Source organism: Perca fluviatilis, chromosome 13 (genome assembly GCF_010015445.1).
Source record: "Perca fluviatilis chromosome 13, GENO_Pfluv_1.0, whole genome shotgun sequence".
NCBI lineage: Eukaryota > Metazoa > Chordata > Actinopteri > Perciformes > Percidae > Perca > Perca fluviatilis.
Genome location: NC_053124.1, coordinates 10,899,175 through 10,923,201, shown reverse-complemented (window position 1 = coordinate 10,923,201; position 24,027 = coordinate 10,899,175). Strand labels below are relative to the sequence as shown.

Here is a 24,027-nt window from a genome sequence, read left to right as displayed (position 1 = left end):
TGACCAGAGTTAGCACCGCCCAAGCCGATTATGATTGGTTTAAAGTAATTGTTAGACTACCCCAACAAAAGACACATTATAGACCAAACCATACTCCAGCGCTGACACAGCACTGTGGAGACTAGTCATTTATAGACTACCACTACTACAGCCAATGCTGCCAGTAACCAATATTGTATTTTGTGACATATGTCAACATGATTCAGTGTTTCTTCTGGAATTTAATTATAGTCAGGGTAGAAAATCCTTCACAACAGCACTGAAATACAGACTCTGCTTCATCATGCTAGAGGTGGACGACATGGCATCTTTAATATGATTGTGAATAAAGGTCAGTGCCGGCAAGCAAACATATTGGTCTATAAAACTAATGCATGTGAGTTCAGGCATGAATGAAAGACATAGAGACAGAGAGCAGAAGGGAGGGTGGGGGCGGCAGAGATATTTTTTCATTTGTTTGAAATTTTTTATCTTTCCAGTCGTGAGGCTTATCATATTGAATTCATAATGTGTTTACTATAGAGTTCAAACAGAGCTGAAATCAAGTCTGGCATTCCTTCTGCTCAATCTGTTTGACAGGCGTGTTTGTGTTTGTGTTTCTGTTTGTGTGCGTGCGCGTGCGCGTGCGTGCGTGCGAGAGAGAGAGAGAGAGAGAGAGAGAGAGAGAGAGAGAGAGAGAGAGAGAGAGAGCTGGAAGAGATCTGGTATTTTACTTGATGGCCTCACACATATCCAAGCCCATCTTCACGCAGTTCCTGGCGTGGTGAGGCAGCGACTCAGGCAGACCGGACACACAGTAGTAACAATCTCCCAGGATCTTGATTCGCATACACTCGTTTTCCTTAAAGAGAGGTAAAGAGGGGGTATATTTATCATCACACTCCATAATCTGTCCAAAAGTATCAATATCTTTAGTCACAATTAACTATTTCATTTATAAAATGACGCTTCTCGTGCTCTTTCTCACCTCCACACAACCCTCACACACACACAGTTACATCCATCAAGCCCAAAATCATACACCCACACACATAACACATTAGCTCTCACTCCACATGTGGGATGTGTAACAGCTCATCGTTGGATCAGGTTTATATAACGGCAGCTTCATCAGACGGGAGGACAGAAAGTTGAGAGAGCCTGACTCAACTGTTTAGACCCGTATAACAGAGTACCCATGAGACCGCCAGATACACTTTGACCAGCCCACACTGCTGCAACCTGCAGCTGTTAACATGCCCAACGCTCTTGGAAGGTACGGTACGGAGGCCGACACTGGCCGCAGGACAGAGAAAACATTCATTTCAAGGCCGTGCTTCTTCGGATTGACAGCACAAGACAAAGCCTGCTCTCTCTTCTTGGTTCAATTTCTATTCTATTCTATTCAATTTAGGTCAACTGTTATAGGCAGGTAACCTTAGCAATTTGTGAACATTATTTTATGTCTTAAACATCCAATATAAAATCCAATTAAATCCAAAATGAATTCTTGATCAAAAAAGCCATACTGTAATTTAAGATAGTGTGGGTTGATTGTTATTGGGTTGATTCATTGAGGCTTTAGAAATTAAGGAATTTGTGACGCATGCTTTTCATGGTTTACATGGCAATTAGTGGTTTACTTATCATAGTTTAAATGACATCTTGTCTCCCTCTCTAACACAGATGACTTCTTTACAGGATCCTCTTACAGTGTATGCATATGTGTGTTTTAGGAGATATGATACTATTCTTTTCTACCGTTTCATCCATTTCTGCTATGATTTCTTTTCCATCTGAAGCACACAGTGTCACTGTGTATGAAATGTTATGCATAAATGAGGATGGGCTTGTCTTGAATTACCTTTGCAATCTGGTCAAACTTGCCGAAAAGTTCATTCAGCATATGCACAAGTTCACCTGGGGAGCAGTCACTGGCCAGCCTGGTGAAGCCCACAATGTCAGCATACAATATGCTGCACAAAACCAGAAGAACAACAACAAATAACAGGGTTAATATTGCAATACTGAATTACACAACCATTCAAATAACACACAATTCACTTCATACCAAGTTTTTCATTGTACTGTATGAGGAAAGGGATACCATTTGTCAGAGTAACATGGATATAGAGCACTTCAGTATTTGTTGCACTTGCTTTGAATTAACTTGTTGTTCTCCACAAACCCATTGAGTTTTATGAGCACTTTTATCATGATAATCTAACAGGTTTGAATGAAGAAACACATTCGTTTCTACTCAGGTTTCCAATGCAATAAAAAGAAAATGCAAGACACATATTGTGCTGGTTGCTATATCCAGAGTGCAGCTAACTTCTCTAGATTATGCAGCTAAGCTGTTTTTTTTCCCCATCATGCTAATATTGTGCACTTCCTTACCTATTAATATTTTACATGTACATTAGATTTATTCTAAAACATACCAAACAAACAGCACTTTATACATTATGCCTCCAGCTCCTCGGAAAATATGAAAAGTCTGCAAAAGTATTGACGATTTTCCAAAGAGACTGAATGATCTTTCAATAAGCATAAAAACACACAATGTAACCAACAAGCAATTATTAAAGCTGTGGACAGGATAGTGGATGCATTGGCTGGTGTTTGGCTCTCCACTAACTGCCTAGTGTAGGAAGATCCCAGCAGAATCACACGGCCACATGTCCTTGGGTGTCAGTTCTTTGTTCTGGAAGATTGCCCTCTTCACTGAGCCTTACGATGTGAAAATCTGTTATTATTGGAAGGATGATCGGCAGATCAACATGAGCGCACACATGCACCTACACACATACACCCACACACCCTCATGCACGCACACAAGCACGCAGACACGCACACATCCTTCTAAGGCCCTCTTAAAAAGGACACTGATATTGTTTAATTTACTATTGAGGCTCCAGCATGACGGAAAACTACATTCTATGGAGAGGCTCTTATGGTCAGCCTGGATTTGTTTCTATGAACCTCCACAGTATAGAGGAATGCGGTCATCAAGAACGGAGTGACCTTAGAGTACAATGGAAGCAGATTAACTCTAAATTGAATTTGGCCATAAGAAGATGGGATGTAGAGAAGATGGCGAAAAAAAGAGAAGATGAGAAGAGAAGAGAAGAGAATTGAAGGGAGATGATAAAGGATGAGAGAAGCCTATATAGAAGCAATCCAAATGTGAGAGCACGTAGAGAGGGGAGGACAAAAGAAGACGAGGGATGAGTAGTGACGAAGGGGCGGACAGGATGGTATTGGGGAGCAGAAAATAATAACATTTATTATGTGGAGGCACAGATAATGGAGACGGACTCTTACCTGACATTGGTGTGCCGCTGCACATAGAGGTTGTGGAAGTTGTTGGTGCTCTCAGTTCGACCAAAGTTGGGTCCCTGCAGCCTCTGGATGATCTCGGCTTTCATCACTCTGGCTATATGAGCTGGCAGTAAGGATAACAGTAAACGCTCCTGAGGACAGAGAGAGGGGAAGATAGGGATGGAAGTGTAGGGATGAAAGCCAGTTGAGTACATAAGTACGTATAAATATAGCGGTTGTTGTCAACAGATAATATTTAACCTCCTAAATAGTTACATTTCCTTAATTATGGTTCACTGGGGCTAATTGGTCAGCACTAAGCACAGAAAGCTTAAGTCAAGTACAAAAGTGAGATTGAGGCAGAGACATTGCGATGAGATGCAAGATCCATCACTCATAGCTGTTGTGTAACCATGGTAGTTTTCATGGTGTTTTTGCTTTAATTTAGCACCATCCACATCGGATGGAGGATTGTTTGAGGGTGATTTTGAGCGTGCGTGAGTGTTCAGGCATGTGTGTGTGTGTGTGTGTGTGTGTGCGAATAGCTGCCTGAGGGGGTGTGACTCATAAATGCGGCTCACAGCAGAGAGGGTCATTACGTTGTTCACACACCACGGGCTCATTTCCTAAAACACAGCAGCAAATTAAGTAGAGAGAGGGGCTTGGGGGAATGCACTAAAAATAGAAATCCACACCACTTGCACATTTATTTATTGTAGTACTGAAGCAATATGAACACTTTACTGTGAGCATGCAGAGGGGTTATAATAGCCTGAAGAGATTGTACTGTAACTTCATTATGTGTTTGATTAATAAATGAAAGTGATCTGTATTTAGCTATTGAATAAGATTTGGCATTGTTTAATTTTACACTGGCATTTGATACGCACGCACACACGCACACACACACAAATGCATAGACTGGTGTTAACATTATGCCAGTGAACATATCCAACACAAAAATGACTGCTAAAGCTATATATTTCCTGTTCAAATACCATCTACAAGCACACATAAATATTCATAAAGTGTCTAAAGTCTTTTACAACTGAACAGATGAAAAATAAAAATTACCTATTTTTTTGTCTGAGTTTGTACTGCCCACCCGTAGAATAAATTACATATATAACATGTATATATAAATATACATAAATTACTTAAATTATTTTTGATATTTGTAATATTTCTACATAAACATACATTTCAAAATAATATATCAATGATAAATTATGTATTTTACCATTTGCAAGGAAATACACCAAATTACATGTTTCCAAAAAAAAGAATCCTAGCTAGTCCATAATTCGTGGACCACCACTTATTAATGTGTCATTTTATAAGTAATTTCCCTGGTCGGAGAGAATGGCTAATGTCAGGGCAAATGTCACACTGCATAATGCCTCTTTAGACATGACCGACTTACCAACTCCTCATCCCTGACAAAACTGAAATATTTTGGCAACAAGTTTGAAATTAATTTGGGCTCTTATCCAGTATGTGTGGCTCACCAAAACAGAGATATTACAGTAATGAGTTGATGTCAAGAATAGTTGTAACTAAACTATTAAACTATTTACTATTAAAATGTTGTAGTCTTGTATTGAAACATTTTAGCACCAGGAGCACCATCTTTAATGTGTCACATGCATTCCCAGAAACCAGAGTTTAATCACACGTCCATCTCAAATCTATATTTGTGTGTGTGTGTGTGTGTGTGTGTGTGTGTGTGTGTGTGTGTATACCTGTTGGTGCTTCTCAAACTCTAGCTTAATGGGGGACTTGATGCAGTTGCAGGTGTCTTGGTAGGTCTGTTTGAGAGCCAGATCCATCAGGTGTTTGTGGTACGCCCCGGCTAGGTTGCCACAGCTGAAGATGATCACATTGGCTAAGATCTGCCACATACACCACATGCACACATACACGCACACAGAATAAGGCATTAAAATAATGTCAGGAGGTGACGCATGTTCCAGATATACCTGTATGTGTAATTTCCCCACTGTCTACCTTCTTCCACTTGAGCCTACATTATTAGCTCGTAAAAACCAGGCCAGAGCCCACACTTTGACTGCGTTTTTCCACCACTATGTCAACCTCAAGCTCTTTAAAATGTGGTCTTGCATGTCAATTGGTTGATCTGCAGTGCTGTATCCAAGGGCAATGAGCATCTCCGAGCATGTTTTATTGCTGTTGTGCTTTTCCACTGTGTATATGTGTGTGTGTGTGTGTGTTTGACAGAGAGAGAGAGAGAGAGAGAGAGAGAGAGAGAGACAGAGAGAGAGAGGAGAGAGACTATCCTGATCGTGTGTCATCAGTGTGTTTACTTTGATGGTTGATTAGAAAGAGTCACAGCCTCATGCATGTCATGTGATCCAAGATCAATTCTTTGTTATCTGGCACGTTTCCGTATCTTAATTTAAATCCACAGATGTTATACTTATTGGTCTGTGATGTTTGGTGTGTTATTAAAAAGCATTACGAGGTTTCTGTTTTGTGGTGAGACTTTTTTGTGCTACTGTATCAACAGAAGGTTTATTTGGAACCAGTGTTTGAAGAGCTGTTCCCTGAGTTCATTAAAAGGCCGGTCATTTGACTCTGGAGGCTTTGCTGAATGTGCCGTGTCCCGATGATACAGGATAGGTTCACACAGGCCTTAATAAAATGTTGTACCCTTACATTTTTAAGCGTGCACAAAACTTATTTACCAATTTTGTTTTCAAAAAACTAACCAGTGTCGCAGCTAATAGTGCGGTGAAGCATTAATTTAGGCCTTCAGAAAACCAAAACAGGAAGCTCACAGACAAGTTTTATCGGCCACATCTGCCATAGAAGCAGGAAGTTGTGTAAACTGTAGATTTCAACAGTTACACTTTACATGGACAATTATCTGTCTTACCTGCCAGACTAGAGGCTCCAGTTCTGTGACGGTGGAGGCCAGACAGATGCTGAGGGTGACAGTGTGCGAGAAGCAGGTGATGGCGCTGGCGATAATGGCCCCTCTCATGGAGAAGGGCAGCATGGTGTAGACAACAAACACGATGAACAGGAAGAAGGACACCTGGAAACAGGGAAACATTAGGGAAAGGGGCACATTTGTCTAAACATTCTTTTCTCCAACTTTGTAGCTTTCCCTCGCACTATTAATATAAGTAAACAGAGTGCATTAAATTATTCAGCTGCTGCTTGAGAGAAATATGTAGCCAAAAAACTATCAACACCATCATGCTTCAGCTATGATGATCATTGTCTGAATTACAGAACTAATAGCATAGTGGACAGCATTCCCTGAAATTACCGTTAACGTCACAGGTCAACCAATCTTGTGCTGACATGCATGGTTATACAAGTATTGCAGTAATGACCACAGCAATGCTCAAATATAGACAACAAAAATGCCGGAATCCCACCAGAGATTTCTGTTCAGCATCTTCCCTCTTTGTCTGCTTTTTGCCTAAATACAGAACAGACCTATTAGAGTTGAGTGGGCTGCCCAGTCTTCATAAAAAATATTAAACGTTAAACTGCTGATCTTATGATACATTATTAGAGATGAGTGGGCTGCTCACTCATTGTTACAAATAACAACTGGATACTGAAGTATAATACAATGACATCTCAAATATTTCCTTCAATATGGGAATGAATGTAAGACTGCAGTACTGTACTGTGGAGAATGTTTAGATGGAGCTTCCTGCTTGTTTACTGTATTTAGTCTTCTCTATTTCCAGGTTTCCATCAAAGCCCATTACTCTGACCTCCCATCTGCTCTGACTTTGGGAGTGTGTGTGTGTGTGTGTGTGTGTGTGTGTGTGTGTGCATGCATTTTCCTGTGTGACGTGCACATGTGTAGATGTGTGTGTTCCTACTGTGTTGCTCATCGATACCTCGTGCCATAACCTTCTGCCTCGTCCCTGCCCACTTCCCCTGCTGTCAGTCCATCCCTTCCTGTTATGCTTTGGTGGCAAACCAGCACAAACGGGTCACAGTTTCAACTGGGACACCAGATGAACTTTGACCTTCCTGCCTGTCTGTTTATTTCCTGTGTCTTTCAGCTCCAGAGAGTCGGTCTACAAACACAAATCCACTGAGAGTGACAGCTTGGAGCTAATCACATATGCTAAAAAAAACTTTAAGGAAAGTGTTAGCCGGGAAGAGCTCTTCACATGCTACTCACATTGTTTATGACATCAACATTATGAACATTATTTGCAGTGACAGCTTACCTGGTGAAGCGTTACAAGCAAATTATTACTCCCACCACTGACGTGCGTTTTATCAAGCAAAAACATGACTAGAACATTGGATATAAGTGAATGTTTGGATGGCCGAGTTCCTTCTAAAAGAAGACCTGAACACAGTGAGCAGAGAGGTGTTTTCTGTGGCTTTCAGTTGCTAGGGGAACCAACAGGGAAGGATGATGACGTCGGAGCAGATGCAGCGTTTTGAAGGTCCTGTATATAACACTGAACTTCCACCTCTACAGAAAACGTAGGACAGAGGGCAGGTGGAGTGCGTGACACACAGCCTGTTTGGGTTGCTGTGGGAATCGATAATGGTGGTCCAAATTCAGGTGCGTCACCTGCTTCTGTCGGCCACACAGACAGCCGACACACATCACCTCCACGGCACACCGGCCTGAATCCTAATAAACCCTTAAACACCTCGATATTGGAGCTGCAGCCATAGCCTCACTTCAGCTTCTTCAATTACTTTCTTGCACTCTCTTGTTCCAACCCTCCTCTGTGTTTCAGACAAAAAGCAGCACACGCTCACTTGCCTCCGTACAAACACACAGGCGCACAGATATGCATCCTTGAATACCCACATCAAAAATATTGCTCTTTGCTCATTTTAGCATTTATGAGCGCAAGGAGCTCGGCAGCATTTCTGGATGCAAGCACCCTCGTGTTTTGCAAGAATATGTGCCAACATGTATACCTTACACACTTACACGATTACACGCACGCGCGCCACGACACGTAACACACACACACACACACACACACACACACACACACACACACACACAAACCACACACACACACACACACACACACACACACACACACACACACACACCATCATGATTCTGAGGAACCAGGTGTGGCCAGCTATGATCAATCTGCCTTCTGAAAAGAGCCGTTCAGAGAAATTGAATAAAGCCCAGACCAGTGTAGCTAGATGGTGGCAGACATGGCTTGTGCTGTATGTGGAGGAGAAATTTCTTTGTATATGTACGGAATGAGGGTGAGCAGGCGAGCATATAGCACCTTTCAAGGAACCCAAGGACGCCTTACATATATAAGGCAGAACAAATAAAAATGTTCTTTATCTTGGTCTCCCCTTCCCTCTCTCTCTCTTTCTTTCAGGCCTTCACTGTTATTAGCTCTGTGTTCTCCACCAGACATGCTGTTCCCTCAGTAATCACAATCAATCCAACCCACTGAGCGGGCTGCAAATCCAGCTGTTCTCTTTTCACTGGATTTTTGCTCTCATACAAGCGTATTTTGTTCTTTCTTTTCTTTTTTTAAAGTCTTTATTTATTTCCTTTCTTACTTTTCCTGTCTTCCCTTTCCTGTCATTCCATCTTTCCATAGATAGATAGATAGATGGATTGATAGATAGATAGATCTAGAGAGATAGACATAGAGGGGTAGGGCTGGGCGATATGGACCAAAAGTCATATCCCGATATATTTTGGCTGAATATCGATATACGATATATATCCCGATATTTTTTTCCGCGAATTGAGAGCAAATGTTCAGTCAAAGCCCAAATCAAATATGACATGTCACAAGTTGTTTCATAGAAACAGTTGCAAAATCAAATAAATAATAAACCGGTTTCTTCACCTGGTTCATGATTAAATGCTCAGCTGTTCAAATAACAATAAAATGTAAACCTAAATACTGTAACAGGAGTAACTTTTTTGAAATCAAAGCTCCATAGGCTATTTGTGATTCGTTCCAAAGGTCAATTAAGCTTTTGATATTAATATAATCTACTTTGTTCAAAATGTAATGCCTCATGCCTGTAAGCCTAGGTTATAGTCCCATTCTTCCACTTGATACTGCTTCCACTTAAGTAAACTAAAATATGAACTATCGACTACAAAACAAAGAAACTAATTAATGTGTTAATACAAAGAATATTTATTATGATCGGTTCACAGATCTGAGTCCAAACGGAAACTTCACCCTTCTGAACTAAGAGTTTCTGCTTCAAGGTGAAGTTTAAACAGACTGAAATGTCCAGGCTCATTCCTCCACTATTTATTTCTGTATGTATTTGCGTTACATGTAATTTTAACGGGGCACTGAGCTCCAGATCCTGCAGCCGCAGACGGTCGCTGCCCCGGCTGTAGCTTCTTTCAGTCCGGCCTGCCGCGGGCAAACTTAGTGGAACTTTCCGCCGATATCGACATACAGTTCGGTCCTGGACTACGTGTAAGATCCTACCGATCACCACTCTGTCTTTGGCTGGTCCGATCTGGATCAGCGGGGACCGCGCAGCAGCGAGGCGAAGCTGTGTTTTTGCCCGGGGAAGAGACACTGCGGCCGGCCACGGGTCCTCCGCCTCCGCCTGCGAGCTCAGATTGCTGGTCGAGCGGTATATATAATCATAAAACACATTGTCACCTGTTAAATGTTATCCATTGCGGTTTGTTCTTTTCATTTCCTCTATCGAACATAATTAAGCAGTACAAAAGTCCGGCATCTTTAGCGTTGATCTGAATGCTTCGGACCCCTGTTCCAAGATGGCGGCGGGTTTTGACGTATGTTTAGAACCTCACGGCGACATATCTATGGGAGCAAGGATCACATTTGAACTATATCGATATATGCGATATGGTCTAATTCCATATCTCATTTAAAAATATATCGATATATTTGTTTATATCGATATATCGCCCAGCCCTATAGAGGGGTATACATTGGAGAGTCAAGGGAGCAGAATAGAGTGATTAATAATGCAGAATGATTATGCTCTCACAGGTGGCTGATGATAAAAATATCTCCCAGAGGAGTGTGGGAAGGAGTGAAGGGAAAGAAAGGGAAATTTGGGCATGGTGGGGTGGGGGAAGGGGGGTCCTAACAGCAGAGGAGGAGGCAGGTGGAGAAGCAGGGGAGAGAAAATGGGATGTGATGAATAGGGGGGGACAGGGCGCGAGACTGAGAAAATAGGATTCCTGAGACAGAGAAAGAAGGAGTCTGGCACTGAAAACTAATGTGTCTGTCTGCTGATCTGCTCACCTCCAGCTCTCATCAGGCCTCATTAACACCTGTCACATGTGAAATTAATTCTTCACTCTCGACTGCACACACACACGCACACACACACACACACACACACACACACACACACACACACACACACACACACACACACACACACACACACACACACACACACACACACACACACACTCTAAAGAACACTCATGAGCACACATGTATTAGGTTTAATTCTTAGTCGTGAATTAATTTACTGTGTGCTTCAATGGGGCATTTACCAGGCAGGGAAAGTCAAATATGCTATTGCTTGCATTTCTGTAGGCTGCAGTAGTTTTTGAGTTTGACCCATAGAGACTAAAAGTCAGGATATCTCTGCTGATTCCAGTTTTAATCTGTCTCCTGTGAGTCCCCCCAACTTTATTGAAGTGTAATAATAAATAGCTGGAATATGCCTTTAAGTTAGTACTGCTGTGATTTCTTTTATGCATTGTCTTTGCAGGTACAGTAATTTGGTTAGTTTGTTATTTTTTTGACCTTTTCTATTCAAACCCCTATCCAATGAACAATGACTTTTCAATCATAACTTCACAACTGTGACTACAAAGCAGGCCTGTCAATCTTAAAGAGCTCCACATGCCGACATGATGCCTATGGGGCTGTAGTGAAAGCAATGCTCCGTATAGGACAGGAGTTTAGATGGTGACTTGTTATTATTTTTGCTGTCTCCTTTACCAAAAATACTAGACCTGAGATGTAAGGTAGCCTACGGATTAAACAGCAATCTGTCTGCTCTAATGTAAGCAGTGTTGGGAAAGTTAACTGAAAACTAGTAATTAGTTACAGTTAATAGTCACTTCTTAAAGTAATTGAATTACTTTACCAATTACTGTATATCAAAAGTAATTAGTTACTAGGGAAAGTAACTTTTAACACTGAATGTAAGATGCAAGTTTAGCATGTCCAGTAGTAACATTTCATGCTTCATTGTTTTGGGGTTTAACAGGTTACATTTAAAACGTTCAGTGCTGCTACGGTGCTGTTTTTTTCCATGGCTTCTACATGGATCATCAGCTGATGAGGGGACTTTTCACCTGGGACATGCAGCTTCAGCCTCATGGCATCATTTTTTATGTAGGGTAGGATTAGGTTTAGGCAACAAAAATAGCCTACTTGATTGGGTTTAGGAAGAGGTCGTGGTTTGAGTGGTATGTGACATTAGTTAAGCACGTCATGTAAGGTAACTTAACTTACCTAGGTTGAAAAATTTTAACATGATCAGACGCTGAGGGCCACTGACCAAGCTGCTGTATTTGATGAGTTTGCAGTGAGAACGGGTACACTCATAAAACACATCGATTTATCTACCTGGTCCCAGGGGCTGAGTATCCCTCCTGAGAACATGAACAGGTAGCCCATGGTGACCAGACAGGCCCATATAAGGAGGGAGAAGAGGCGGAGCATCCGCTTGAAGACCGACTCAATGCAGACAAGGATGAAGATGGACAGGAAGAGGAAGAGAGCAGCGGGAACCGTGATCAAGAACGTCAAGTGGTCCTCTGTATTCTGGAGAGAGAGAGAGAGAGAGAGAGAGAGAGAGAGAGAGAATTATTGGTTTATACAGTTTTAGGTTAAACACATTCACAATCTGGACACTGATTTGCAGTATTTCCTTCATTCCATCCGTTTGCATATTCAGTATTACTTAAGGAGAATTCTCCCTATTTTTGTGTTCTAGTGAGGACATTCAGTCCTTGACACACACACACACAATCAGATGAACAGACGGCACACAGTTCGGCAGACAGTCTGAGCCCAGAGAATGTGCCACAGCATCACTTCTGCGCTCACACTGTCAAAGTCAGCATTTAGAAACTGTCAACACACTATCTCTCTCTCTTTGACTAAAACTTTTTTTACAGTTTAAAGTGTATTTACACTATCCTTCTCACAATCACTACACTAATATTTTTACCAAACTTTCACGGTTTGTGGGTCAATGAAATGTTCTTACATGGAGACACTGCAAAATGATCAACCAGTTGTGCAGTTATCTGGTAAGATTCAGGTTAAGTTTGAATGTGTCCCAATAAATTATTAGTGTTAACAGGAGGAGACTGCAGCACCTTTCAGCCCCCTTAATGTCTTCATCCTTAGCACTTTTAGCCTTTTGGCCTATCCCTATACCTGTGTGTGTGTGTGTGTGTGTGTGTGTGTGTGTGCGCGCGCTAAACATAATTGTACATTCTGCGGCAAAAGTACCTCTTCTGATTTTGACTAAAAGACATTTAGCAAAAATCCCATCGACGAGAGGACTTAGGGCTTCCAAACACTGAGCACAGAGCACACCTTCACAGACTTGATCCTACCCGACACCCACACAAACCATTTTAAGTTATTCTAAAGTCATGATTGCACTGACAGGTCCAGCAGCTGTATATGCTAAATTAGCAAGCCACTGTGAGATTAGATGTCACCGATTTAACAGTAACATGAACATTAGCGTGAGCACAGAAAATGAGAACATGCAGTCCACCGGAGCAACGTTTATGTAACAGAATGAAAAGATGTTACGGACTCAACCTTGAATTAGATGCTGTTTTGACAGTTTATTGACTGGAGTTGCTTGTTGAGAATAGCAGAAGCTATTTGTCCAGAGCAAAAACAGGAAGAGAGCAGAGTGCTGTGTATTGGTGTATCAGCGTGATGTAAAACAGGTAGTATTAGTCAGAGTCTGGCGAAGGGATCCCATGGGTTCTAACTGCTGACGCCACACCAGCTATACAGTCAGCCTGGAACGCAGACTGAATCCCAATGAGGATGTGAGCATGTCGGCAAATTTAAACACCACAGGGATCCCAAATTGCCCAAATCACATGCTCACACACAAACAACTGCAGGTTAGGTAGGGAGCCGCTCGCTCACCACTTCTGTATTTTTTCACTTAGTTTAGTTTAGCTTATTAGCTTTCCCATTAGCTACAGCATTGCAGCAGCTATTCTTTCTGGGGTCCACGAAACAGACTTTAAATAATGACAATGCAACCATTGCAGCTTACATCATAACCAAAACATTACAAAATAAACAGGACTAGACAAACACACACACACACACACACACACACACACAAACACACACACACACACACACACACCAGCAGCAGGTCTAGAGGTGGGGCCCAGGGTGGCACCCGCCCCCCTGAAATATGATTGCCTTCCCCTGGTGCCCCCCCAATGCATTGGGCTGGAGTGCTTTTAATCTGACAATTGTGATTTCTATTTTATCAATGTACTGTCACTTGGCTGCCTGTTCTGCCAATTGCTGCCTTCTATTTGGTTAATGGATATATACTTTTTCAAACACATTGTATGGCAACTGTGTACTTTGTTGAAATGTTGAGGCCAGTTTAGAAGTAGAAACATATTGAACTCTCTGTAGAGCACTTGTTGCTGTAAGAAATTGTGTATTGCACTTAATTACCCATCTGTTTCCTATTATCTGAAAACTGTGTACAACAAGGTTTTCTATGTTGAAGTTTGAGGCAAGTTTATTGTAAGTGTATTGCACTTTATTTTTTATACGGTTCTGTGAAAAATATCATCCCAGTCCTTGTCACATGACCAATTAATGTTTCCATGATGACTATCCAAATTTTTGCCCATAGAAAATTGTATTTGGATACACAATTCTTTGAAAATAAAAACAATTGAAATTAATAATACTTGTCATGTGTTTTATTTAGCAAAATGACATTGTGTTGTTCTATCCTATCCAATATTTCCTATACTTCTAAGCAGATTTCTCTATGCATGCCTGATAAAATCTGATAAAAAGCCCCCCCCGACTGATTATTGGTCCCCCCTGTGACACCCAATTTGACCCCTGACACACACACACACACACACACACACACACACACACACACACATCAAGCAATAATCTTTAAATAGTCTATTACACAACAGTGTCCAACATGTTGCAAATCATAAATATGGTCCGTAACAAGCCAGTATTCAATACAATAATCAAAATATATTAAAGAGTCCACAAGACACACAAGACAAATCAGCATAATCAAACTCACTTTGTATTTTGTTCAAAACGTAGCCAAACTACATCTTTTCAACGTCTCTAGTCAAAAGATGCGGTTTTACTAAAATTTCAAAGCGAATTTTACTGTGTTCTTTTGAGATATATTAAGGGAGTAAATTTCATTCATACATAGCTCGGTACATGACCGTTCATTTGATGGCGTTGTTGTTCCTATTATAGCATGTCTGGAAGAGTGTAACCTATGTCTAGCTAAACTGAATGATATATTCTTATACAAAATAAACAGAGCCTTTGTATTTTTGATACAAGTAATGAATAGAGTAATTATTTAAAAAATAAATAACGGACAATTATGCTTTGCAACAACATTCGTTGTATATTCACAGCAGAGCTACATGTACCAATTGTAATTCATTTATGTATCCATTGTAGCATTATACCATATTGCTGGGCTAAAGTCAAGATTGGACAATATCTAGACTATCTGTCTAGTTGAGCTTTGTGTCAAAAATGTATTTGAGGTAAGACAAAAAAAGAAGCATTTGCACTTTGCACATTTCTGATTGTAGGCCATCTAATCCTGTTAAAACCCTTTTGAAACCATTTAAAGCCATTTCCCTCGACAACTCCCTCCCTCGACAGAGGGAGGGAGTTGCGCCTGCCTGCCATAATATACTGCATTGTCATCCAGAACAATTATTTCCTTTTTTTAGCCCAGTCTGGCTTATCCAGCTATTATACTGGGAGGAAAAAAAAAAAGGGGGAAGAGGGAGGTATAGCAGTAGCAGCATCAGCCAAAAGAGATTATTCAGCATAGACATGACACAAACACACCAAATACATTATCAGAAAGAGCGAAGTGAAGAGGTGGCACAGAAGCCTGTGTTGAAATCATGATAGTATGCACTTCCCATGCATTGGTGCCGGTTCTATATTTAAACTGCATGATGAAGCAGCATTCACTGCAGATTTCTTCAATCTGCACTCCAAAATATGTTGATAGAAATTATTCAAACTAGTTTGAAGCATACCCTATGTGATGTCCTGATCACTTTTATAGAGGACCTTATGTCATGAAATCTGGTGGATTTACACGCCAACACATTTCAATATACAGTATAATATTTCGGAATACATTACTTTAATCATGCATTTTTTGTACTTAAGAGATCTTGAGAGGTTGTGTTACTTCAACTGTGCAAACGTACATCCATTCATCACAGCACCCAAGGGGAGGACTTCATCAGTACAGTATGAAGAAATGGTAATTTCATAATCCATGCAAGAGGGCGCACAGCAGTGGGACAGCGTTGCTGAGTGGATCGAACCACTTTGAAACACATGCATACCAGCCAAATGATAAATAACATAAATGTAAAGATAGGCCATTAGAAAATGGTAATGACAGAAATTGTAACTCAAAGTACAAATTTCACGAAAATCTGAATGTTAGCTTGAAGGCTTAAAGGTCCAATCAGCAATAATAATACTAAGCAAATGGAGTTACTGCTGTATTTAAATCACAGTCATTTGGCATTTTAAAATCAGTTTGCAACCTTAAAGGGGCACCTCACCTATCTTGGACACCAAAGTCACTTTAGCTGTCTTTGGGAGTAAACAGAGAGAGAAGAGTTCAAAGGATCGACTTAATGGTCTTGGTTTGTTTATACCGATGGTTGGCTTGTTCATGGCACATACTGAGGTAAGGTACAAAATATCTGTTATCCAGTCAAAATGGGCAAAAAGTCAGAATTTTTTCCATATTTAAAGTGATGGTTCGGAGTAATTCACCCTAGGGTCCTTTGCACCATGACCTCGAGCCAAACACCCCCCCAGAAGCTTTTTTCACCTGGGTCTAACATTGGGAGAGTTAGCGTGGAGTAGCGTTATCAGCTGAAGCCACTAATAATGCCCGAAATGATACCAAACGTCTACAAGTAGTACAAATAGGTTATGCTCTCATAAAACGATGGATTGGAAAGTTTGTAAGTACACCAGAAGTTTATGTAAATAACACTTGCCTGCTGGCTTCTGCTCTCTGCTGTTGTTGCAGCTTAAGATTGTTAGGCGCGTGCTTGGCAAATTACAACACCGAAAAGAGATGCAACAAAAATATTTTTTAATTTAACTTTTTTTTTAAAGTAAGTGCTGTAGTATAACTAGCAGGAGACAAGTAATAATTGAGGTAAGTTTGGAGACATTACCTTTTTTTTTTTTTTTTTATTAATTTTTTTGTTGTATCTCTTTTCGGTGTAGTAATTTGTAGACGGCCCTAAGCACTCGTCTGATAACGCTACTCTACGCTAACTCTCCCAATGTTAGACCCAGGTGAAAAAAGCTTCTGAGGGGGTGTTTGGCTCGAGGTCATGGTGCAAAGGACCCTAGGGTGAATTACTCCGAACAATCACTTTAAGTCCACATCTTTTGTATGAAGTCCTGTATCTGCGTGCAGAACATCAGTGCTTTGTGGTGTTGCAGCTCTGACCACACCTCAGTCAGTCACGTCACACACATTCACCTTCCTGCCCCCAAGTAATGGATTGGTGATCCATCATTACGAAAAAATACTCTGCTCTCACTGCCCTGCATCTATCAATCTGTCATTGAGATGGCACAAAATCAGTGTTTACAGATGTTATTAATATAATATCAAGAATATGTGTTGCAAGGAGCATAAACTGAAAAACACAAGACACACACAGAGACACACACACACACACAGACACACACACACACAAACACACACACACACACACACACACACACACACACAAATAGTAGGAATACAACACAAACACCGAATACTGCAGATTAAGACCTCATCACACATATGTCAAATGTCTCTGTTACTTCCAGGGAGATTTGACGTGACAATGAAACAAAGATTCACACCAATACAATTTTAAGGCAAGAAGAAAGAACAATAATGATTATTTTCTAAAAAACAATGCTGATAAGTCTCAGAAGGAAATGAGAGACTTCCTCAGAAACACACCCAAACACACAGTCACAACCAGGAAAATGGATGCAAGCGTAGATATACATACAACACACGTGCGGGCGCACACACACACAGTGTACAGTATGGGTGGAGGGGGTCTATGTCCTCAAAACCCAGCTTTCGCTCACTACAGACCTGATCTGTGAAGAAAGATAAAAGTGTGCAGTCATTTTGGGAGCATTAGTGCTGCTTTGGTTGAGTTTCTGCTGGCTCACTGATAAAGCCAGAGCACTTACAACAACATCCTCCCCTCCCACCGCCACCTGGCCCCCAGCTCCAAAACTACCCTCTATTTATTCCTGCCATTCTTCTTCGTCCAGCAGTAATAAATACACACGCCTCACTGAGCAACCACTCCATAACTACAGACAGGACTGTCTGTTAATTAATAGGAACAAATTGGAAAAATGATTTTGATTGACATTGTGTGAATGATGGGAAATAGAAGCAGAGATTGTAATTGTTAACCTGAGAACACACAAGACTATAACCCCCAGAAGAAGACAAAGGAGAATTAAATCGACCGGCTGGGGCAATAAGCTCTATTGATTTGTCTTAAATAGAAGAAAAGGAATCGATTTAGGTGGAGGTTCGACCCTGTTATGCGGTTCAATTGAATGTAACAGGACTTTAGTGATAGCCCCGAGCGAGCGCTTAATCACTGTGGGGGGGAGGGGGTCATGCTTGATGCTTCCCAATATTAGTAATGACCAGTAATCAAATAGCACCCTTCATAATTCAGTGTCACTAAACAGACTCCGAAACACACTGGATGGTCACTGAACTCATCCTTTTTCGTGCAAATTTTTTTGGGCGTTCTGTCACTTGAATCAGACACTGGTCACCCCCCCCACACACACACACACACACACACACACACCCCCACCCCAGGGTCTGATTGAAAAGAGCGCATGACGCACACACAGAGAAAGGCATAAGGCTACACATCGTCCGGAACATATAGAAGCAAAACAATCATTTTGAAACAACAACAATCACAGAAATGAGTGGGATTCTTTTTGTACGGCTTTTTCATTAAAACACAAAAGCAGGACTTGAGAAACAATAGCTTGTGTTCGTGGTTGAGTGTTTGTGTCCAAAACACCACTTTTCACTTTGACAAAAGCACCAACACCTACACAGCTGCAAACTAAACTCATCCCGCTCTTGATCTGCAAACCCGGCGTTGCAATTTAAAGTGCCCCTTCACAGCCTCTTATGTTGTCACACATAATCACACACACGCACACAGGCCTCCCTGTCTAATTAAGTCTCGTGCGACACACTTTTTAAACACTCTTTAGTGATCCTAACAAGAGGGCTTCTATCTGTTACATGATAATGGCATATGCTTGTAGCCATGCAGAATCTGCTATGGTACTGTAAATGAAATGTGCAGCATTCCACAGCATAAAAACACTACAGTATATTAACTAAATTCAACACACAAGAACGGACAACTATCGGACTGTGAGGAGACATTTGCTGAATTTGACAAAAAGTGTATTGGATTAGAATCTCTGACTGCACCTTTACCAAGTTCTTCTCCTATTCATAAAAAAAAAAAAAAAGTGATTTCTGATGATGAGAGAGCATGTAAATTTGACAAAATGTGACTAAGTGACAGATTGTTCACTTTAATGACAGATCTATTTTTTTCATTTTCTATTGTAAATTTACTTATTTTAATTTTATATTATGTCTTTATACTTTTGCAATGTGTTTAATTTGTATGCACCAAATCATCACCATGTGAAATTTCTTGTATGTGCAAACGTACTTGGCAATAAACCATTTCTGATTCTGATTATATTGTTTGTTACTATTGTAAAAAATGTTGTGATATTCACAACAGTAATAACATTTCCTGTTTATTGGCACTGATGTGTTGCATTTATATTCAACATCAAAGCATACTAACCTCTATTTTAGGGTTGGACAGACTTCAGATGGAGTACCTCTGCACACACACACACACACACACACACACACACACACACACACACACACACACACACACACACACACACACAATTACTCACCAGCCCTGAGGCGAAGAACACAGCCAGCAGTGCGAGACAGGTTCCCATGATGATCAGCAGCAGGAACACGATCAGCGGATGCTGCTGGCTCATTCTGTAGTAGGACTCGTACAGCCAGTCCTGGGGCTTCTCACCCTCCACACACACCTCACCCTGGAACCCCGGGCACCCATCTCCCAGGCTCTCGGGCCCCTCGGCACCCTCAGCGCCATCGCTCTTCTCCAACAGGTAGCGTCCGCGGGTCCACAGAGCCTCCTGCCACATGGGTAGCTGCCTCTGGAAGGATGGTCCTGCTTTCTTTCTGACCAAAACCTGTGCACACAAAAGTAACTGGGGTGAGGGATGCTTCTTCGCCCTCAAAAGTCCACCTTCTCTTCCTCTTTGGCAAAAAAAAGTTTGGTCAGCTGTGAGTGGTGGCTGGACAGCTGAGTGAAAGAGAGCCAACTTTTCAGCTCCTCCTCTTTCCCTTGCATCCTCTGCCGCTCCTTCTGCTTGAGGTGACAAACTGAGTCAGGACAGTGTGAAAACCGATCTCCTCTACCTCCTCCTCTTCCTTTCAGCGAAAGTGGTCGTACTCGAGAGCCGAGAGATGAGACTTCAGTTTCCTTCCTCTTGCTTCTCCTTCTTATTTGCTCTTTATGTTTGGTCAGTCAGAGAGAGAGCCGGCAGCATCTGCTTACTGCTCGGCGCTGTAGCTTAGACAAGGCAACATGTTACTCTGCTGAGGTGCAGATGAGAAATGAGAGAGAGAGAGAGAGAGAGAGAGAGAGAGAGAGAGAGAGAGAGAGAGAGAGAGAGAGAGAGCTGAGGGAGAGAGAGAATGTGTATAAATGGGAGGGAGGGAAAGAGAGCGAAAGGGTGTGTACCAATGTGTGAGGTGGGGAGAGCTGGTGGGCAAAATGTGTGTGTGTGCAAGGTGCGGAAAAAAAGAGCCTTTCACTATTTACATAAGAGAGTGTGTGTGTGTGTGTGTGTGTGTGTGTGTGTGTGTGTGTGTGTGTGTGTGTGTGTGTGTGCATGTGTGTGTGTGTGTGTGTGTGTGTGTGTGTGTGTGTGTGTGTGTGTGTGTGTGTGTGTGTGTGTGTGTGTGTGTGTGTGTGTGTGTGAAAAGCAGAGCAAAAGTGAGTGAGTGAGATTGCAAGAAGGGTTGTAACAGCTGTGCTAAACTAAGAAGAGCAACAGAGTGTGGAGGGAAAGAATAAAATGCCATCCAGCAGCCGGCAACGAGATAAAAAGATGGGCAAGAAACAAAACACAGAAGGGGGAAGGACGGGGAGGAAGGGGAAGAAGAAACAAAGTGAGGAAGGGAAAAACCTCAGGAGACAGAGAGTGTGGGAGGAAGAGAGATCAGTGCTTCTAACGTGGTTAAAGGAGAGGGAAGATAAAGCTTGTAATGAGTGAAAGTTTGAGCGCGACTGTGTATGTCGGCGGTGGGAGTAAAATAAGATCTGACAAACTCCCAATACCCCTCCTCCTGCAAGCTTTCATGTCTCTCGATTTCTTTTCAACTCCTGTTCTGCAACGGCGGGCGCCCTCTCTCCCCTCTTGCCATGCTACTTGTGATGCTCTGTGAAGTGTGAAAATGGCCGTGCCACATCCATGTGTCAAATGCGCAAGCTGACCAGACGGAAAGAGTCTGTATGCTAAGGCCAAGCATAAAGCTTGTCTAATAATGCTAATTACTGTACATAGAACTGAAAGTCATTTTCAGATAAAAGATGAGTGTTGACGGGCACCTGGATATCTCAGTTGGTAGAGCGGTCGCCCACATATAGAGGTTTACTCCTCGACGCAGCAGGCCCGGGTTCGACTGCGGCCCTTTGCTGCGTGTCATTCTCCCCTTTCATTTCTTCAGCTGTCCTGTCAATAAAGGCCTAAAAATGCCTCAAAAAATTATCTTGAAAAAAAAAAAGACGAGTGTTGACTTTATCCAAACAGAATGAGCTTCTGTCCCAGAGCACTAAATCTTACAGGCAGGCACACGCAAAGCAACAAACATATCATCAGTAGTGAATAATACACCCACCCTGTGGGCGAACTGGTAACAACCTATACAAATTGAACAGACTGTACAGCCATGTTGCTTGTGGCTTTGTGAGGCTGTAAAAAAATGCTTCCCGAGTTAGGGAAGTCGTTCTTCCAACTTCGGTGTGTTTATTAACTTTAGGTTGTAAAGTCGAAACAACATGGACGCTACAAGGATGTATTTTATTGTATTACTCATAGCATTGAAACAACACATTGATAGCTGTTTCCAGTATTTATTTCCAGTTTGAAGCTTTATATTAGTGATTTTGTTCCAGACTTGCTGCTGCAGCAGGACATTCCCTAAAACCATTATAATATTGCTTTACCTGACTTGTTAGCAGGTTGATGCTAATAAATAGCGGGGTTTTTTTTAACTAATCTTTATTTTCGCCCGATTCTGCGTAATATGATTTCAAATCAGCAAGTTGTGTGTCAAGTTTTTGCCCACTTTCTGAGATGTTATCCAGCTTTAGTGTGGCGTTCACATGAATTTGCCAGTTGGGAACAGATTTTTCCAAATATTGTGACGCCCCATGAATGCAGTGTTAGACACAGCGGGGCTTTGTTTTTTTGCAAAATCCTAACATCAGCATGCTAAACTGCTCAGTGCACCGTGTTGAGTTTAGTGTGTTAACATGCTAATGTTTGCCAATAAGCACACACATAGTACAGCTAAGGCTGATGGGAATTTCATTAGTTTTGCAGGTAAACCACAAATTGGAAATTGGTTGTTGATTCTAATGTGACACGTTTAAAAACTAATCAATTTAATAACTGACATTTAATCAAAGCTGCAATCAGCAAGGTATTTGGTCATAAACCACAAATTGGAAATTGGTTGTTGATTCTAATCTGACATGTTTAAAAACTAATCAATTTAATAACTGACATTTAATCAAAGCTGCAATCAGCAAGGTATTTGGTCATAAACCACAAATTGGAAATTGGTTGTTGATTCTAATCTGACATGTTTAAAAACTAATCAATTTAATAACTGACATTTAATCAAAGCTGCAATCAGCAATTTTATGACCACTGGGTTTCAGAGACATATAGTTTCCCCCGGTTCAATGCTGAATGTATGACATTACACGTATTTAGCAAACGCTAAACTTGATGACAAGTGTGAATGTAGATATAAATGTAAAATGGCAATATCAATCATACTAAAAAATTTCAGTATTTCCAGTGTGCTGTTGATGGATACTGTAGTTTATTTTTTCAGGGCAGACCTTTTGACATACCACAGCAGGAACAGCACAGCTGGGTCTAATAACACTATTTATTTCCATTTAGGTGTGCCTGATTCAGAGATATTAATTACACCTTTGCTTTTCCTGCTACGTATGACCAGTCAAAAGTCTGCAATAAAAAAGGTGTGTTGTCCCACAAAGCCATGTAGGCCTACATCAAAATGTAAGGGGCTTCTCACAGGTGTAATAAATTAAAACGAATTGTTGACAATGGAGAGAAGGCTCCAGAAAAGAAACTAATAAAATAAAATAGAAGGCAAAACAGAGTAATAAATATATGGGCAAACATTTTGCTTTATTCCTGATGAGTTTCCAATTTTTACTTTGGCAGTAACGTTAGCATGCTAATGTCACAGTATTATTTAGCTAGCTACATCCCTCTGTGCATGTTTTGTATTTGTATGCTAGCTAGATGTTTATACATATATATATATATATATATATATATATATATATATATATATATATATATATATATATATATATATATATATATATATATATATAGTAAGTGTAAACTTTATAGTATTAGTATAAGGCTGTATCAATACTTTTTGCCAACATGTTTGCTAACATGCAATCTTAGCATATTTAGCATTAGCATTTATCTGGAGTTTATAGTCACCTGGTAAAAGTTACACTCACCTTTCATATCTGTGTTGGTGTCAACCCATTCCTAAGAAGAAATATCAGCCTTTAGTTTGCTAGGTGTACGACTTTCTTCACCTGCTAACAGCCAGCCATTTAGTCTCTTTTTCTTTTTGCTGCTGGGCAGCTTGTTTGGGGAAAATGGCTGCCGACTGTTTTAAATGGATGTAAATAGAGTCGTGACACTCAGCGGTGCAACTAGAGTTATACAGAAGGGTGTTATTTCCCAATGGGTTTAATTCAATAAAAAAACTAAACATATATCACTTAATGTTGTTTAAAAAAAACTATTATTTTTAACAAAAAGTGATTTTTTTTTGTTTCTTTCTTTTTAGTCACTCTGGTACGTAGGTGGCCTAATAAGTGGCCTACATTTAACTTTGAATAAGCTTCCTTTTTTAATCAATGACAAGACAGTTAAACACTGCCAACTTCACTCTCTTGGGATTAACAACACACTCCCTATT

The 24,027-nt window shown here is 40.9% G+C and overlaps 1 protein-coding gene across 4 annotated transcripts in view; it reads right to left on the bottom strand.

Moving 5' to 3' along the window:
• The window catches only part of adcy2b (adenylate cyclase 2b (brain)), a 49,167-nt gene extending 25,460 nt beyond the window's left edge, over positions 1 to 23,707 (bottom strand). The window contains exons 1-8 of one of the 4 annotated variants that reach the window (XM_039820952.1): positions 23,558 to 23,707; positions 19,632 to 19,943; positions 11,904 to 12,101; positions 6,200 to 6,361; positions 5,046 to 5,195; positions 3,307 to 3,455; positions 1,844 to 1,955; positions 714 to 841 (exon numbers count right to left, since the gene is read on the bottom strand). In XM_039820952.1, the coding sequence (XP_039676886.1) occupies positions 714 to 841; positions 1,844 to 1,955; positions 3,307 to 3,455; positions 5,046 to 5,195; positions 6,200 to 6,361; positions 11,904 to 12,101; positions 19,632 to 19,895 (1,163 nt within the window). In that variant the 5' untranslated portion in view covers positions 19,896 to 19,943; positions 23,558 to 23,707. Of the gene's footprint in view, positions 1 to 713; positions 842 to 1,843; positions 1,956 to 3,306; positions 3,456 to 5,045; positions 5,212 to 6,199; positions 6,362 to 11,903; positions 12,102 to 19,631; positions 20,358 to 23,557 lie in introns of those variants that run through there. The other 3 variants (XM_039820954.1, XM_039820953.1, XM_039820956.1) reach the window with 3 other exon arrangements.
• Positions 23,708 to 24,027: the final 320 nt, after the last annotated feature.